The 20,377-nt window shown below is 40.2% G+C and overlaps 1 protein-coding gene across 3 annotated transcripts in view; it reads right to left on the reverse strand.

Moving 5' to 3' along the window:
- CDH8 (cadherin 8) overlaps positions 1 to 20,377 on the reverse strand; it is a 162,314-nt gene that overhangs the window by 100,914 nt on the left and 41,023 nt on the right. For all 3 annotated transcript variants that reach the window (XM_031063641.1, XM_031063640.1, XM_031063642.1), the window contains exon 3: positions 2,384 to 2,678. In XM_031063641.1, the coding sequence (XP_030919501.1) occupies positions 2,384 to 2,678 (295 nt within the window). The remainder of the gene's footprint in view (positions 1 to 2,383; positions 2,679 to 20,377) is intronic.

Raw genomic sequence — 20,377 nt, forward strand, 5'->3', positions numbered from 1 at the left:
ATGCATGTTGGTGCTTCTGTAGAGCAGCAACTTGGAAACTTGCACTCCTAGGAATGTCCTGTAAAACAGCTGGAAGGGACAGGGATCCTAAGGGATAAATGTGCAAAACTCTCAGAGTTACAGTAATAAACCCCAGACCTATCAGACAATCTATTGCAAATCTCTATCACATAGGTTGTTTTAGTAATGGTAACAACCATTTTTGTTGTTAGAACACACTTGCTTTTGGACAAAACTCTTTTGTGCAGCCTAAGAAGCCATAAAAATGTGGAACTTTGTAATTTCAGAGGCAGTTCAGTGTCTCTCTTTTCCCCAAGATCCTTGGGGAACAGATGAAACATTTTCCTGTAGAGCCAGTCCCTTTGGCTATTCCCTAAACTACATCCAGCCATTGGTTATTTCTGCTACAATGATTTCTATAATCCTCTTTAATAGTTTTCCTTTACGAAGTTTTAACTTTTAATTCATCTCTCATTACCTTTCTTCACATTTTCCCCTCCTTTTTCACTCTTTCTCCATTCTTACTTTACCTCTCTTTCACTAAAATTTCATCTTTTATTCCCTTACTCTTATTGCATTTACCATCTTTTAAAACTCATGTTAACAATTTATTAGATTTTTCTTCATCTCCTGATTAGTTTCCTCTCAAAGTTTTCCATTTTGGGTTTTTTTTCTCCTCTTCTTTACAGTGAATACTGCTTGGATAAAGGTCATGTATTTATCACAGAATGTAAATATGCACAGATATAAAATATTTTTATAGAGGCTTTGTGATCAGAAATCATCTTTTCTTTTCTTTTCTTTTTCTTTTCTTCTTCTTCTTTCTCCTTTTTCACCAAAAACACAACATAAATCTCATTTACATAAGAAGTGACAGCATTCAAGTTTCCTTCCTCCTTCGCCCATACTGTTTTGTTTTGGTTTGCTTTCCTATTCTGATTTTATTTAATTAAGTCATTTGCTCACCTAGAGCTTGGCTGAAATATCTTCTGAAAGCAGGTCCATATTATGTTTGTGCTGCTGTATAATTAAAAGTAACTCAACATATACAAACGTTTAAAAACTCAACATATAAAAACTCAACTTATAAAACTACGGTTTAGTAAAAGAATTGAAATGCAGGCTGAAAAATTCACATATCATTTTTGTCACAATGCAGATTTCAAAATCTGCAGAAGCAGAGTTGATTTACAAGGTGAAGCCTCAGGTATGACCATGCAGTCAGCACTCACACTTGTATTTGACATTGACTTGGTGGAACTCTGTGCTGTGAGTGAGAGGATGGTTCTGGCTCCTCACATTCCTCCTCTTTTTAGCTAAATAACAGAGAGTGGTGTTTTTGAAACTTTGTGATAGGATGTTGCTTTATTCCACAAAGTGCCTTGGCACTCCTTCAATTACCTTGCTTTGACAGATGTAGACAAATCACTGAAAAGCACATTATCCTCAACCTAACACTAAAGTGCATTAGAATTTCCTCTGCATTTCACGGCCAGATTTTGATGCCTTTGCTTATGCTGAATTTTTATATTGCCCTAAAATGGATTCTCTTGGTTTGGTAGGTTTGCTTCCCTTTGGTTTCAGTGACAGCTGAAGATGAGCTGCACTCTATATGTGTCCTGGGGAGTGTCAATATCTGCCTCTGTAAGGATGCTCACTTGCACACACAGGGGCAAACTATGCAGAAAAGATTCTAATATATTAATCCATGAAGAAAGAGATTCACACTAATCCGACAAAATGAATAAATATAAGTAAAATATATTAAGAAGATTATGTTCTTCTCCTTTTTCTTTTCTGCTTTCACACAATTAATTTCCCTTTTCACCATCTTTTTCCACAGCTTTCTCTGCTTTTCCCTTCCATCATCCATGCAAATCCTGTGGCTAATTGGTTAAGTCCACTCTACAGACTAACCATCAATTCCCAGACACAACATCTTTCATTTCAATGTTTTTCCCTGATTACAGTTGCACTTAGAGGAAAACAAATAAGTATGTATCAATGCCCTGCAAGTGTAGGAAAACAACAAACAGATAATTAAACATCAACAAAATATCAATAGGATTAAAGCATCATGCTGGAGCAAATCTTGATAAATCCTTCTCAATAACAATTCTCTAACTGCAGTGTCAGAAGGGAAATATAAATTTAGCCCATTAAAGTGTTGTTGGACAAAGAGACATTAATACAGCTGTTAATCATTTCCTTACTACTGAGGGACTCGGCTATTGTGCTGCAGATGAAAGCTCTGGCCAAGAAAAGATTTGAAAATATGCAAATGAATGCTAACAACATAATAAATACCTTATTATTCATCACCAACTCAACAGCCTCCTGGCACAGCCCAGGCTGTGAGCAGGGAGAGCTCACACATACGTACCCACAACAGACATTTCTGGCACTGTGGCGTGGTAGGGGCCCTCCACAAACTCAGGAGCATTGTCATTGATGTCCTGCACCTTGATGATGAATTCTGAGGGGGGCTCCAGGGGCTGGTTTGTGTCCCTGTCCACAGCCTGGGCTGTCAGGGTGTACTCAGCCTTCTCCTCCCTGTCCAGCCTCTTCATGGCGTGGATGTCTCCAGTCTTGTCGTTGATCACAAAGATGGTTCCAGCTCCATCTCCTGACAGGATATATTTGATTTTGCTGCTGCCAGGATCCAGGTCTGTGTGTAGCTAAAAAGGAGAAAAAGGAAAAAAAAAAAACCAAAAACACATTTTAGAGACAAAAAAAAAATGTACACAAGGAATTTGGGTTTGTTTGTTGGTTTTTTTTTTTGCTTTGGTCTAACTGTACATTTTGTCAGCTGATCCTTTGTGCTTCAATCCCAGCACCAGTGATCCACAGCTCAGCTTGAACACACATGGAGAGCAGGGATTTGTATGCATACTAATCAAAAATTGATGCAATCATAGGCATAATTAGACTTTCTATTTAAAAAGCAGCTGTTATATATACATTTTAAATCCTCATTCTAAAATGTAAATGCCTTCAGAACCATTATCAGTCCAAATGTACAAGTACAAAATGTGCCTAACCTATTAGATGAAAGGGTGAGGGAAGGGTTAACCATAACATATGTTTTAATCTAACCTCTTATTTTTAGTTATTACTTTCAACTTATTTCCAGGTGACTGGAAATGGTTGAACACTGGCATCTATGGAATCTTGTCACAGACAGCAGTCAGAGAAATTAAAAACCCTATCACAACTCAGATCTTTGCAGAACCTAAAAGGTTCTAAGATCTTTATTCCAAAAGTATGTTCCCTGGTAGAAGAACCCTTGCACACATCTTCCCATTCTCCTCAAAGCCCCATCAGTAAAAAAAAAAAACTATTAAATTTGTATTTGGCTTTAAAAAAACAAGAGAGAATTATAATAAACTGAAGCAGTATGAGAAATACATTATTTATTTTTAATGTTTTTATTAATTAAAAACCAGGGGACAAAGGACTTTCATTGATTTTTTGGTAGGCTCAGAGCCAAACACTGCATATCAGATTATCTCCAATAATTTTTAAGTTGTGAGAATGGGAATTGGTTGGATCATATGTATCACTGTCAACACATTCAAAAATACAGGATAATAACTTGAATACCCAGGATTAGGGGTTTAAATTCTGTTTACTGTTAGCTCCAACACACTCAATATGATCAATAAGAAGTGAATAACATTATTAAAAATGTAACTTGCATCTATTATTATTTATCTCTGCCTCACAAAAGACAGTCTGAAGGAAATATGTACAACTTGCTTAGGTTGAAGCATGAGTTACAACCAGCACTAAAGACCTTTTCCTGTTTGCTCATTCTGTGCAGACAGCTCAACAGAAGTTGTTGCTGGTTATGCATTTTACTCTCAATTGATAGCAGGGGTTGCCAGGGCCAGGCAGCAGCATCATTTAGAATAAGAGCTGGCATTAGGATATTAAAATAAGTGTGGAAAAAAGCCTTGTAACACCGGCTACAGCCAAACCACAGGAGATTCTTATGGCACAAGTGGCTCTGCAGGTCCTTCTGCCCACAACTGTTCACAAACAGTTGTATCTACAGCTCACCTGTTCAGGAATTCAGCTGTTCGAGGGCTCAGCAAACACAAAGCTCTGTCTGTTGCAATGAGCACAGCGGACAGCAGCAGCCAGGGCTGATTTCCCTGTTCATCTGGCTTGTTACAGACACAAAATCCTGGCCACCAGTGCATTCACTGCTCTGCAATAATGGCACAACTCCCACGACCCACACGAGGTGTAAACTCATGCTCTCTGTTTTGCTGGGCAGCATTTTATTACCCCCACCATTGTTTTAACAACTTTTTCAGAGCACTTTAGCTGTGAATATGCATGACTCAATCCAGTTCACTCTTCCTACCCAGCCCACAGGAACGTACACGGAGATGTCAAGTGACAGCTGAGTCCCTTTTCCAAAGTTCAATCTGCTTTTCTTTTTGCACCTGCCATCAGCTCCTGCTTGAGAACAATCAGCCCCATTTACTGAGGCGCTGCCCTCTCCTCTTGGTTGGTGTCACAGTTTGGTCTGCTCAGAAAGTTAACACAACTCCTTTTGCCTTTAAGATTATTGTCCTTATGACCCTCATTTTCAGAGCCCCAGAGCCTGTAAAGATCAATCCAGAATCTGTGTTTTAAACAGATTGTTTATAATTTAAGCATCTGTTTGCTCCCTGAATAAAATCTATATGGCATTAACATTGCATATGAAGGTTTTGGCCGCATGTTCAGAGCTGAGTTAGAGTGATGTAATATCACAGCATTGTCTGGACACCCACAGCTCAGCAGAGGAACTGGGAACATCTCAGCTCACCCAGCCACACAATAAAAAGCTAAAATCTGAACTTCTAAGAATAAACCAGATATCCCATATAGATATTTGAGAAGGCTTAAACATTCTAGAATTTGCTATTTGCTAATAACTAAGAGAGGCTGGCTGTGTAATCTCAGGTTTTACCCATAATATCCAACAGCAGTTATAGTTCATAAATCAGTTCTGGTAGATATTAATGCAGAGCTATAAAACCTTTGTAGTCCCAGTGATATACCAATAGTTAAAATGATAAAAATGTCTATTATTACCATTAATAAGATTTCCTCTAATAAGTTAAATTCCATTGTATCAAAAGCAAGAATTGCCATTTGTTATTCAAGTATTGCTATTTGAAACACTACAAGGTGAAGGGCTAAACATAAAGTACAAGAGATAGGAGCATCTTGTAATATTAAAGTTGAAACTAAGTCTGATGAGTGGAAGATCAGTTTTTTACCAAAGATTTATAATGGGAATTTTTTCTCTTTTTTTCATGTCTTGTGTTTTTTAATTAAAAAAACACAAGACATAAATGAGGCATTTACTACAATCTATGGGAAGCATCCAAACTGACTTAAATAATTAAGATAACTTTTCTAGGTTTTGAAGTCCTTACACTCTAATATCAAAATATAATAAGAAATTACCTATGGAAGAGCCACTTCTCCAAAATCACTTTATTGTTTAGATTTAAGATTAAGTCATCATCACCTACTACAAAGTTATATCACAGACTGAAATCTTAAGTCAGATAGCCCAGCATTTTTCCCAAGTAATATTTCCTCTCTCCTACCAGACATGAATGATAATTTACTGCAAGAGTCAAGCTTCAGCAAGCTGTGTTCGTGTGAAGGGTGAAGATCATTAAACACATAATTATATAGGATCTAGGTGAATGATAGAAGGGCAAAATGAATATGAGAAATGAACAGTGCTTTCTGCTCAAAAAGCCTCACAAAATGTAAATATGAAGCTGCTTTCCACATCTGCAGGCTTTATTTGCTGCACCTATACTTGAAAGCTGACCTTTCTCAGAGCAACATCCAGATGCAACAAGAATTTCTGCTTGAAACAGAAAATGTCTGTGTCTGCCCCAGTGTCCCACTGCCAGAGAGCACCCCAAAACAAACAAACACACACATTTACTGGAGAACCTCATCTCGTTCAGAGAGAGGTAAAATCACTTCCATTATGTGAGATTCACTTCATTAGACTTCAAAGGAAGTGAAATCATCTTCCTCCATCACTGCCCTACCTGGAGGACTATAAATCCACACACCTCTCTCTCTTACAGCAGCAGATTCAAGTCCATCACCCAATTCATGCCTGGATTTATGGAGACAGGAGTGACTTTGGAGCAGCTCTGAGTTTTAATGGTGATGCAGATGCCCTGTATTAATACCTTACTAATAGCTCCCCTGTAGCCTCAGCACAGATCATTTTTTTCCCTAAAAAAATTACCTTCATTCCAAATGAACCCTCAGACTAGAGCAATTTCTAGTCTTTATTAATTCCTTTGCTGTTCTATCTGATAATACAGATGGTAATAAATGAAGCCAGGACTAACAGGAACAGCACACACAGGGTGCTGCCACAAAATTAACATTGTTTTCACTAATGCATGTCTAAAAGTCTTGCCAACACACTATCCAAGGGTATAAAATGCATTTATAGTCTTTCATGTATATACATTGCAAACATGTATAATTAAAATCCATGCCAGAGAAACTGCAGAGATGAAACTGATTCTAAGAGCCTCTGTATTCTGCAGATGCAAAAGTGTTATTCTGCAGTAAAACACAACTCCAGGAGCGTGGGACTGTTATTAAATTTTCCTATTCCATAACTCTTTGTTCAGCATATTTCAAACAAGGTTTTCTTAGCAAGTCCTTGGCTACAAACTGCATTAGCAGCCAGGGATTTAATGCATGGACAAAGGCTGGGAGCGAGGTTGGTGAAGCTCCTTTGCAATTCTGAGCAGATGCAGGAGCCTCCTCTGCAGATGGGAGCTGTCTCACCTGCTCTCACTCAGCTACCTGGCAAACCCATGGCAGCCAAAACAACAGGTTGCTCAGCACAAAGAATTCCATGTGTTCACCATCAGGGCTGGGCCATGCCCAGATGAGCAGAAAGCTGTTGGTTTTCCTCTGCAGGAGGATTAGGCACTTCCAGCCCTTTTAGGTGTGTGGTGCTAATGCACAACTTGATACACAACAGCCCATAATAGATCCCTCATCAGTGGGAGGAGCTGTAATCCTAATTTCCTTGTATCAGTAAAAAAAACAAGCATAAATATAGAGATATTTCATGTGGGGAAGCATCTACACATTATGAAAATGCTCCTGGACATTTTTAATTAAGCCAAGAGAAGGCGGTATTATGTCGTCAAGTTTTTATTTGAGTTTGTTAGAAAGTAATTAATTCATCTTCATGTAATTACAAGGGAATTACCCCATACTTGTTTCAAGGGAAAAGGAATCATCTGCCCTTAAAACTTCATTTTAAAATTTGCATCATCCTTGCCTGTCCTAACTCTGGAATCTTTTCTTTTAAGGGTGCCTCACTGATTTTCACCTGATGTTTCACAGACACCAGCACAACGCACCAGCACTGTCCTGATGCTTCAGGTTCTTCTTCTATTTTTTACCTTTGCCTTGCAATAAAATTCCTCATTTATGAGGCAGACCCCATTTAATGGACTTTGAGATGGAATTTTCAGCTTTTTATGACTCTTTTCTGAAGCTGCTGGCTTCTAAGAAGCTCTCAGTCATTCTGTGAAAGTATGGAAGGGTTTTAGTGACTTTTACAACCATTTTATATATATATCAAAAACTGTATGCTGGGCTTCAAAATGCTTTCAAAAACTGTAATGCACCTTACTCTTCAGTTGTTGCTTTCTGTACATGGCTTTGCAGGGATGATTTTTTCCTAAAAACATGAACCTCTTTAGGAGTTACAGAAAGTTTTTCTCTGTATTGTTGATGTGCTCTGACACATCATGGACAATGAACATGTTTATTGTTGACCCATGGTTTAAAGAGTCATTCCTAATTAAATTTTTATAAATAGATTTGATTCACTTCCATACAACACAGAATTAATAAAGTGAATTTAATTTCAATTTAATATTTCAATCTTTCATTTTCTCCATGGATAGGCTGGTCCCATCTTTAGTAATGGGAATTATAAGTGGTGAAGAGGAGAATCAAATATTCTGCATTATTATTCAGGGTAATGACAAATTGGGGCACAGAGCTGATGCTCTTGACATAATGTCAGTCCTTGAACACTTTCAGAAGGGAAACAGACATGTCCATGGATGACAAAGGTTCCATTTAAGATCCAGGAATCATGTAAGTTGAAGCCTCTGGAGTAACTGTCAAAGAACATTACTGCTCACACTTCTCAGCTGCAGTTTCATAACCAGATTCAAAGGGAATTAAAGCAGTAATATCCCTAACAATTCAAGAGTGTAATCTCCGCTTTTGTCTGCCTCAGTTTCCTACCGTGTCATTTGAGTATCTTTGATTCCAGATGGCTTCTTTTATGTTTCTGTTTATTCTTTGCTACTGCTTTTTTATTCTATTTGATTTGCTAATTTTGTCTCTGTTTATATTTATGCTGCAACTGTGCACAAATGACTTTTCATTGCTTACCTTTTGGTATCATCCCACAGTACACTGGAGTGAACTGCTGTTTGAAAACTGCAGACAAGCCTGGCTTCTAACAGTCAGGTTATTTTAATCCACTGATTATGACCAGCTGATGCAAGGAAAGAGCTCAGGAACCTGCCTGAATCTTGATCTGAATCCTTCCTGGTCACAGTGCCATTGGTCCTTTCTGTATCATTTATTGCCTTCCTCATCAGGATGATTTAACAATCTTTAATATCTAATTTTGTTTAATGTCTTGGGAGAAAAAAAAATACAGCTCTACTTGTTTTTACAGGTGGGGGGAGCAGAGGAAGGAATAAACCCACATTCAGTCTCACAAAGACTCACATTAGCAAAAAACATCCAGACCGTGGGACTACTCAAGGCATTCTTAGACAGCTTCATGCATTTATCTCCAGTTAATCTCCATGCGAATTTGCAATTAGAATTTTTAGATATTTCTGGTGCTGCTTCACTGTTGACAGCCTAGGAAGGAGGAAAACATGTCCCCAGATTCAAAGCCTTCCCCAACTCCCCAACCCCACCTGTGGTTGTGATGGTGACAAGGACAAGGTGCTTTGTTCCCACCCAAACCCGCTCTCAGCCTGATTTTTCCTGCACACATTCCTTACATACCTTGCTGTTTCTGAGTCCTTATGTTAAGCCAAATGATAGCTAAAGCTTTCTGTTTGCCTAGCTCTGGCCTTGGCCCTTTCCATTTGGGAATACCATCTGTCCTCCCTTCTGTCCTGAGAGCACCGTGCCACACCTGACCTGTCCCGCCGCAGCTTGGCCTGACGCCTCCAGTCCCTGCGTCCCACGGCTCCTTAACGCCCAAATGTCCCATGGCAAGTGGCCTCAGATGGCTGGCACCTTTTTGTAGCTGGCTCTCTGCCCAGCTGGCAGTTCATGCAACTATTTCTGAAGCCAGACTGCTGTTCCTTTCCCCTGTTCCAGCACACACCGCTCCTGGAAGCAGCTCTGGATTTTTTTAACCCAACTGTTCCTGACACTTGGAAGCATGAGATGAAGTTGTGTCACGCTGCCAAAGAGGAATCCTTTCCCATCTCATTTACTTCCCTATTATTTCATCTACAGTGAACAGTGGTTCACCACAGGAGATCTGAGAGCTGGGCACAGAGAGCCTCAAAAATTGCATGCAGCTTTAGTCTTGTAAAACACATTCCCTCTTTTGTGTCTTTATGGGGGAAAAAAAGTCTCTGTCATCTCCCACTGTTTGGGGTCAAGCTCTTACATTAACAATTCCAGTGCTTCAGGCATTATAATTAACAGTGCCTCCTCCTGCACTTGTCACTCTTTTCCCAACTCAGAGAAAGAGCAGCAAAGCCATTTGCTCGCTCCTCCAGCTTGTCAGTCTTGGACACAAACTATGCTGTAGTTTTTGCTACATGTAAGGCTTGTGAAGCCTCCAGGAATGACTTCAGAGGGCTCTTCCCTTTGGGCCGTCAATTTTATTGCCAGCAGAGGCTAACTTGATGATCCATCCTCAATACAGACAAAATATGGAGTTGGCTGTACAAAACCATAAGCTATAGGAATTCCCATACCACAGGTTAGCCAGAAGCTCAGCAGTTCCCACATCCCAAATCCTACTCTGTTGTCCATTTAATCATCATCACCTTATTCACCATGTTCTGAGCTTTTCTGCCTTGTTGTTTGAGCTGTATTTTTCTTTTCCTCTTTAAAAGCTTATTACAACTTGCCAGGTTTCATTCTCAGGCCCAGAGTTCACTGCAGTTGAGCACCAAGACCTCTTTGTGTTGTTGAAATTATTTTCTCAAGTGAATGTCAAAGCCACAGCTCAGAACACATAGTCTTTGGATTGCAGACGAGGAATAAAAGTTAATAATTATGTAGGCACAGCAGTAATTTGAAGGCTGCTTACAAAATCTGCCAAACTAGACAAGCTTAGAGCCTAGATAAGCCAAGGCACAGAAAAGTACAACAGGCCAGAGTGGTCAAAGAAGAGAAGATATTTGTATTTATTTAAGCATATTTAGCTGTCATGATTTTAAAATCCTTCAAGGCCCTGCTTTCACCAGCCTGCCTTCTTCTCATGTTTTGCTCAAAATGATTGGGAGGGTCCCAGAGATAATATATTTAACCTGTCTTCCTTTTTAATAAAAGAATTTCAAATTCATGCAGGATGTCTCCTGCTAATAATATTTAATAAAACCAGCCTGAAAGCAGTAAAATACCTTTTTTTGGAAGGTAATTTTTCAAATTTAAGATTACTGCTTAAAATCCTTCAGTGTCTGAACAAGGAAGTAAGTAAGGAAGTAAGTACTGTCTAAAACCACATAATGTGTAAAGCTGGCAGTGCAAATAGAAAGCTCTTCTCTAGCAATTGGCTGTCAAACACAGCTACAGTGCAGAAATATAAACATCAGCTCTGCAGCCAGCTCGAGCTAAAATTGAAAGCTGTTGAGAAGGTAACAGTGAAATAAAGAGAGCTGAAAAATTAAATTGTGGGTACTTACATATTGCTTCTCTTATAAACTATCTGCTTACAGGTGACAATATGACTGATTTCTAGTGCACTCACACTAACCTGTGAACTGTTCACAGGGGGGCAGTAGCAATTTTTTCTTATTTGAAATATCTTTCAAATTATTTAGAATGTGAAAATAAACACAACTTAGAAATGCTACAAAACAAACTCCTTATGAGATGTCAAACAAACCAGAACCAGCTCTTCAGAGCTGCTCTGTTTGCAATTACATAGCAACATCAGAGTGTCATACATCAGAATGAATAGATGTAACATGAGGATAATTTGATTATTTTTCCCTCTTTTCTTGCAGTTAGATGTTTATTAGGGATAACTCATGCAGAATTGTAAGTTATTTGGAGGAACCTGGTTGAAACTAGTTATTATCATTTCATGCAGTATCACAAGGAGTTATTTGCCTCATCACTCGTGTGGTTTCCAAAGCTTCCTAATGTAATTTCCCATGCATTTCCACTAAGTCATGCATTCCTGTGAATTTCTTACCAACTCTCTCGCAAAGGTTATGTCTCTCATAATGCGATCAATTTGCAACACCATTAAATTTGAAATATTCCTTAAACCACTAGAGAAAGATCATTGCTCCTGCCTTTGTTAATGCTTTTCTGGAAGAATTGAGCAGGGAGAGGATGCATAAACCATTACACATCGGCAGTATTAAACATGCAGAAATGAAGCACTGCGCCTGCTCCAGCAGGGTTTCATTCCTAGAGATGTATTACCCCCGATCCCCTAGCAACTTGTATTGAGCCCTGCTGTCCCCTGCCCAGGACAATGGGAGACTCAAGTCTCAGGGACAATTATCACCTTTTTTTGACACATCAGATAACCTAATTTGTTTCAAAGGAAGCAAAATTCACAGTGCTATATGTGTGGGAACTGTTCAGAGTATTTATGTCCTTTGCTATAAGCACCTGAGCTACCTGTGATTCCAAACACTCAAAATGTGGGGTCAGCATCCCATCAAAAAAGGAGCTCTGGCTCAGCATGGATACAGCCAACTTGTGTACAAATCAGTATCCCAGGAGCTGGAAGTGTGTAACATATGTCAATCTCAAGCCAGCCAGAATCCATATAGACTTAGCAATGATTTAGTCTAGACCTTTATCCAAATTGTCTGAGCTCACGGAAAGACTCCTGTGGGAGGCTGCAGGAGACATCTGCACTAATTTAATGATGGTTGAATCACTGTTGGTTTGCTCTGCCCACGCAAGCTGGGGGGAGCTCGTAGCACTCTGTGAGCAGGGAACAGCCCAAACCCCATATGGCCCTGTCCCCATTCAGCTGTTCCCTGCTGTCCCTAATGCTCCTCACAGGAAGGACGGGTGAGCAGCTGTCCTGCATTCCCCTGGAAGAGGAGGATACTCACTACGGTAAAGACAGCAGGCAAAGAATCACAGAATGGGTGGGACCTTAAAGTTCATCCAGCGCCATCACAGGGACACCTTCCACTGTCCCATGTCACTCCAAGCCCCAATGTCCAACCTGGTCTTGGGCACTGCCAGGGATCCAGGGGCAGCCACAGCTGCTCTGGGCTGTTATCATCTTATTGTAAAAGCTCCCATACCATCCCGGTGATTCCTCATGGGCAGCTCCTCACAGCACTGACTCCTTCTTCTTCACAGCACAGGCAACAAACTCCATCTCTCTCCTCAACCAGCTAATCCCCTCTTTTACAGCACTCATCCTTTTATTGGAAACAGCTGTGGCCTATTAAGGGTGGGCCTATTCCTAATCTTTGGTGATTAGTACAGCTGCAACTCCTCAGGGGTGAGACTACCTTCTGCACTGTCTTTATTTTCTAACATCCTATCCCTCCACAGGCACCCTGTTCAGGGCCTGCCCACCCTCACAGGGAACAATTCCTCATTCCCAGGATCCCACCCAGCCCTGCCCTCTGGCACTGGCAGCACTTCCCTGGCTCCTGTCCCTCCAGCCCTTGGCAATTGTCTCTCTCCATCTTTCCTGCAGCTCCTTCAGGCCCTGCAAGGCCACCCTGAGCTCAGCCAAAGCTTCTCCTGTGCAGGTGAACAATGCCAGCTGTGCCAGCCTTTCCTCCCAGCAGAGCTGCTCCACCCCTCTTCTCCTCCTGGAGCCTCCTCTGGGCTCTCTGAGCAGCTCCAGGTCTCTCCTGTGCTGGACCAAGGCTGGGCCCTGTGAATTTCTTACAAACTTGAGGTATATAAGACTAAATAATGATTTCTGAGGACCCTTCAAGTACACAGGATGTGTATTCCCTCTCCTTCAAAGAACTGATCATCAGGCTGCCCACTGGAGACATAAATTCCATAAAAGGAACAACAAACGAGGGAAACAGCTGCATGAGGGAGAACTTCGAAGATCTCCAAGGACTTGGCTGAGGTTTCTCTAATAAAAAGTGTGCTCAGGATAAAAGCCCACAAAAAAAAACACCTTTAAAAAGATGAAGAAGAGGTACAATACTGAGAAGTCAAACTGAGTTCTTAAATGATCCAAACAATACCCTGGATACAAGAATGAAACAAAATCCAAATATCTTATGAAGGTTCCTTCTATTTCTGCTGAAGTTCCTGAGGGAAATCTGCTGAGAGCACCAAATGGCAGCCGGGCAGGGGACAAGTGCAGTCAGAACTGAGCTGTAAATAATGGTTATTAATTACCTGTACTGCAATAACACATAGAGGTCCTTGCTGCCACAAGGACTCTTACATTGTGTGCTACAGCCTTCCCCAGCTTACCTCACTCTCCTCTGTTGATGGGGAAATAGCAAATGGGTTTTTTTTACCTTCCCTGTTTCTAAACCAGAGTCAAGGAAGAATGAACCCAAAATACATCATCTGGGGGGGAAAAAAACCCCAACTTTCTAAGACGTTAGCTAATTTCTACAGTTGCCACCTATGGATTCAGTATGAGTCAAACTCACCAGAAAAATAGAGCTGAATGCCTTCACAAATTTCTAGTCCTGATATTACTTTTTCTTTTTAATTTGAATGGTTTTAGAGCCTGATCCCAGCACCTCAGTAGGAGTCTCTGTCTCATATTTGAATGGACAAAACCAAATGAGAAGCATAAAGACTTATAAGAATGATACAGAAGCAAAGACACTCTATCAAAAAAAAACAACCCTCACAACTAACATCTAGTTATTAATTCATATTGTGACTCCACAATTTATAGCCCAATTAAAGTCAGAGTTTACCACTGGCCTACAAGTTTATTTTTTATACTTTTTCTGATAACTAATAGAGGTGTAACTGACTTCCATACAAATGAGATAAATAATGAGATTAACAATTATCTGACTGGCAGATAATAAAGTGTTGAAAATAGCATGACTCTGAAATGAAGTGTTTGAGATTATTTATCAAGTCAGTAAAGCTGCCTTTTTACATTTACTCAGGATATAGGAGATGGAATGTTTTGTTTGCCTATAGAGATGGGATTATTGGGTATGTAAATGGACATTGATGGCAAAGTTAACTGAAAGATCATCTGCTGCATGAAGTTCTTCAACAAAATATCAGCAGTGTCAAATGCACTGTTGGTCAGTCTTGTCAGGAATATTCTGTCAGAAAAACTGATTGATTTACCAAATATATCTTGGCTCATCAAAGGTTAACTCTGTTTTGAGACATGCTGGAACCATGCCCAGTCAGAAATCACAATCACAGCAGCATTAAACCAAATTCTTTTTGCACCCACACTAAAAATGCCAGGCTATTTAAATACCTCACCAGTGCTCTGTGGCTTGGTGTATGTTTACAGCTGGCCCAGAGCTGCCTGGCTCAGCTGTGCCAACTGCACTCACTGGTAGCTGCTCTCAGGAAAAGGCAGAAGGACAGGAATGCTTGGAGCCATCATTTTCTCCAGCCTGGTGCATAAGTGCTGCTGATTATACAGCAGCAGTGCTGGCAAGAGGGCTGAGCAGGGAAACCCCCTGGGTTCCCCAGTCTCCTTTCCTTTCCTGACTGTGTGATGAGGAAGTGTGAATGCAGTGCTACAACGAGCTCAAGAATTATTTTCAAGACAAAATAATTAGGTTGAATGAAACCCTGCACTTCTAACCAACACAAAACCCAAGAGAAAACACACAGCAATTCTGTGGGACTGCAGCACTGACATTCCCAATAACAGGGGAGAAATCCATAAGAAAAGCAGAGTTCCTGGGTCAGTTATATATTCTGCTTTGGTTTCATATATTATTGATAAGCAGGTTTAACAAATAGGTCCAGGTCTGTCACAGACATTTCTTTTATGAAAAATCCTCTCTCAGGATTTTCCCTGCTGAAGCTGAGAAGTTCAGCAACAAGATGTAAACAATAAGTTATCTGCTGCTGTGGAATGCAACAGGTCCATCTGGATTGGCCCAGCTTGGATGTTTAGAAATAATGGCCAATCCAGAACTGAGCTCGCTCGGACACAGTCCGAGAGAGCAGGGTTTGTTATCATTCTTTACTATTCTATTCTTAGCTTAGCAAGCTTCTGAAAAGCTCTCCTGCTTTTTCTTTTTAGTGTAATTTTAATAGATGTATATATCATAAAATAATAAATCAAGCCTTCTGATAATGGAGTCAACCATCTCGTCTCTTCCTTCACCCAAGAACCCTTGTGTCAACCGTCACACAGGTCTGTGAAAGAATCCAGAAAGATCAGAATCCAGAAAGATCAGATATTTTCTGGGTCCCCAGGACGAAGGAGGAATTGTGAATCTGACTCCATGTTCTTAGAAGGCTAATTTATTATTTTATTATATGATATTATATTATGCTATACTAAAACTATACTAAAGAATAGAGAAAGGATACTTACAGAGGGTTAACAAGATATGAATGAAAAACTCCTGACTCCTTCCAAAGTCCCGACACAGCCTGACTGTGATTGGCCATTAAGTCAAAACAATTCACATGTTGGATAAACAATCTCCAACCCACATTCCAAAGCAGCAAAACATGGGAGAAGCAATCAGATAATTATTGTTTTCCTTTTTCTCTGAGGCTTCTCAGCGTCCCAGGGGAAGAAATCCTGGTGAAGGGATTTTTCCAGAAAATAGGACAGTGACAACCAGAAAATTTTTAGGTTTCAGTTGTTACACGAGCAGCCCCTTATAGATGGACCCCATTTGTGGAGACTGTGGTATCCACAAGAATGGATGGAAATCCCCATTTAAAGATCCAGTGCCACCAGACCCATGAATACCTGGGATTTCTTACAGCTTACCTGGAACTTTTTAAACCTCACTTGCTCTTTGCCACTCTGGTCTCTACTCAGTCTACTCTAACAGTTTAGAGGAACATCACAATAATTCTAACCATTCTCTAGATCTAAAAATAATCTATATTTTTAAGGCAAAATGAAAAATTATAGTGAAATTGTATTCCATGCAGTGTACTTACTTTTCATCCCTCAAAAATAACTTTCATATAAGAGCTAAATAGTTACAAGTCTAACATCTGTCCCTTACTAATAAAAAGGAATGAGGTTATGCAGATTAGGTGATGGATAATAGAGAAAAATGTAAAAAGCCTCCAGCTAAATTGTGCTATATTGTCACAAGAAAAAAATAATCCTCATATCTCAGCTTTCTTCTATCTGCTGAAATGTAGTTCCAAAGGGACACTGGTAGTGGAACTCAAAGGCCAAATATCAGCCAGCTTGGATGCTGAAAACAACTGAGAAATAGAAATATCCGGGGTAAATACATGGGGAAACAGGAAGAAACAAAAGGAAATAAATACCAAGCATATGGCTCCTAAAACACATGGAGAAAAAAGTTACAGGAATGTTAGGCAATTTAAATCTTGCCACAGAAAATTAAGCTGAGAATATTTAACTTCCAGATGCCAGTTTATTGATTACAAGATGGTTGGAGCTTTTCTTTTTCCTTTTTCCTTTTTTTTTTAATAAAAGCCAAACAAACCACAGTCTTCAGCAAAGAGGAAAAATGCCCCAATAATCCAGGAATGCTTATGAAAATATTCCTCTAAGGGTTACCTGGAGAGTTTTACATTTGATAATTACATTTCTTCCCATTTCCTGCTCTTGTCTACAAGAGATTTGACAATTACTGAATTTTTAGGCCTGTAGGGAAGCACTGGAGAAGCAATCCCTCACCATCAGAGGCATGGGGGAGTTGCTTGGTGGGAAGAAGCTTTTCCAGAAAATCTGCATGAAAGGAAATCAGGATAGCAGCTGGTTGAAACCAAGGAGAACACAAAGAGTTACATTCTATAAGGCAGGCCAGAAGTCTGCAGAGATAACATGGATTTCAATTCCTTCTCTGACTGCAGAAGAGATGGATATGGAGACTCTGAGTTGTTGTTTTTTCCCCAGAAATAATACCTGACTTGGATAACATTCTATTCAATAATGACTGTATTTTTTTGCTAAGAATGCTCCCAGACTTTATTTATTCTGCCTTGAATCTTACCGCCAAGCTAGCTTCTTCTCCCTGCCTATGGCTAAAGCTCTCTTCTGGCTTGATTCTCTTCTAGAAGTGACACTTTATATTGATAGTCCAAGCAAAGAGAGTCATCATCAGAGTGGCCATGTCATCCAGCCCTGGGGTGCAGAGTGAGCAATCACACATCCTGAACAGCAGCAATTCACTCCCAGCTTCCCACAGACCAGAACAACCCTTTTATTTGTCTTCCTGCAGTCAAGGGGACATTATCAACACCCAGATCTGAATACAGGGGCATCACACATGCCAAATGTATCACCACAGTAACCCAGAGAGCATCTCCAGTGCTAAGCAAAAATCATCTGCCCACTCCACTGCTGGGGAAACTCTCACAGAAATGGAGCCCCAACACAGAACAAACAGAGCACTTAAAGGTCCTGAGGATGGCTGAGCAGACCACCAGGAAGACACCCCCAAAATACCAGCCTTACCCTTGATTTTTTCACCTATATATTTTTTCACCTATATATTTTTTTTTCAGGACAAGAATAATGATTCAGTGACACCAATCATTCATACTACTAAAAAGCTGATTTAGGACAAAAAGAGTTTGGAGAAGGACAAAAGCAGTATTTTTCCTCAACATGTTGTTTTCTTCAATGTCATTTTTTATTGAGAAGCAATGTTATTTTCATTGAGAAGCTTTTTTTACCTGTATATGCATGAATTTTATTCTTCTAAAATGTTTCTCCTTTTTTAGGATGTTTAAAATGTAAATGGAATATTTCCTTTTAAATTATTTTTTTTTTTTGTTATCATGTAAGAGGTCTCATTTTCATCTAATTAAAATGCTATGCCTACCCCAAAACATTTTTTGGTATTTTAAGACTTTGTATTTTGAGTGACAAAAAAGTATCTTTTCTCCTCAACTTTTCAACTGCACATGAAATGAAAATCTGTCATTCATCTCAGAAACAGCTCTCAAATTCTAGGAGAATTAAATTCTTATTTCCTTTAAAAGCAAAGCCATCCCTTCTGCCTACACAAATCCTCCAATTAAACCTTTCCTTCCAACAAAAAAAAAGCAATTTCATTTCATTTGTTTATCATAATTTAATTATTTTCCTTATTAGAACCAGCTTTATTTTAATGTTTTAGTCCTTTTAGGTGATGACTCACTCTGTAGATATTAGAGCAGCTTTCTGCCGTGCCTTTACTTCTGCACATAATTAAAACACATTTGCTGTGATTATATTTCAGCACATACAGATCAACATGTATTTTGCTCTTAGGTAGAGAATCCCCATTGTTCATGTAATTACTAGGAGGAAATAATGCAAATGAGTCTGCTGGAGACAATTATTGGACTTTCCTTTTAACTTAATAATGTCATAAACAAGAACTGGCATTCAGCTCGGGAGTGGACAGCAAATATTCATTATATTGAGTGCTTTAAACACTTCATGGAATTGTAGAACAGCAGGATGGAAGGGACCTCAAAGATCATCTGGTTCAACCTTTATTGGCCAGAGCCAATATGGTCTAGACAAGATGACCCAGCAGCCTGAGCAGCTGAATCTGAGTAATACCCCATGGTGTGGGATCCAGCCCTTCCCTGGGGAGATTATTCCAATGGCTGGTTGTTCACATGGTGAAAATTATCCTGCTCATGTTCACTTGGAATCTCCCCAGAAGGAACTTTTACCCATTACCCCTCATCTTTTCCATGTGACTCCTGGTGACAAAGGGGAATGGCTCCAAACTGGCAGGTTTGGGTTAGAGATTAGGGAGGAATTGTTCCCTGGCAGGGTGGGCAGGCCCTGGCACAGGGTGCCCAGAGCAGCTGGGGCTGCCCCTGGATCCCTGGCAGTGCCCAAGGTCAGGCTGGACACTGGGGCTGGGAGCAGCCTGGGACAGTGGGAGGTGTCCCTGCCCATGGCAGGGGTGGCACTGAATGATCTTTGTGGTCCCTTCCAACTCAGGCTGATCCATGGTTCTAAGATCTTCCTTGCAGCTGCCATTTAAATACTGGAGCACAGTGATAAGCTCTTCCCTAACCCTTCCTCTCCGAAGGCTGAACTCAGTCCTCCCAGCCTTTCCCTCTATGGCAGCTTCCCAGCCCTTGCATTACCTTTATGGCCCTTCGCTGGGGTCTCTCCAGCCTGTCCACCTCTTTTTTGCACAGCAGGGACCAAAACTGAGCCCAAGACTCCCAACATTATGCAGGAGAGGGACAATGACTCTGTCTCTGCTGGTGATGCCCTTGCTGGTGTGACCCAGCAGCCTGTTGGCTTTCTTTGCTGCAGCATCACTGGTCACTCACATTGAGCCTCTTGTCACCTGGCTGCAAATTAACAGAAGCTAAGTAACCACATTCTAATCATTTTTCTTGTACATACTAATTTATCTCTAAAATAACATCTTAGATTGTGCCCCTGAGTTATACAGATCAAGATATCTGCTATTAGTATATCTTAACAAACAAAATTGTGTATTGTGATAAAGGATATCACAGCTATGACTCGGCATTTTTCTGCACAATTTGAATAAATAATCCCAGCAGGAAGAGTTAAGACTGGAGTAAATTCCATATGCAGAATACCTACTGAAACTCCTTCTTGTGTAGGATTTAGAAAGACCTTTAAATTATTACTTTTTTTGTAGTTTGTAATGAAAACCTTTGAGCTGCACCACAGGATGACAACCATCCCCATATTGTCTCCTCCTGAATTACATTACATCATTCCCAGTGACACTAGTCCATTCCAGTTCCTCAGCAATCCATGATGAGCACAGAGAAATCTCACATGTGAAGGCAATAATTTTCCCCCAGAAAACATCTCTGGAAATCAATAGACACGTTGTCAGGTGCCAGGGAACATGGAGCACAGTGCAGAAGGGCACAATTGATCCCTGTGCTCAGAGACTGCCCAGTGACGGGATCACCCCATGGTGTCAAGGCCTCACATGCCCAAATCAATCTCTCAAGTTTT

This window comes from Geospiza fortis, unplaced genomic scaffold, assembly GCF_000277835.1.
Source record: "Geospiza fortis unplaced genomic scaffold, GeoFor_1.0 scaffold359, whole genome shotgun sequence".
Lineage (NCBI taxonomy): Eukaryota > Metazoa > Chordata > Aves > Passeriformes > Thraupidae > Geospiza > Geospiza fortis.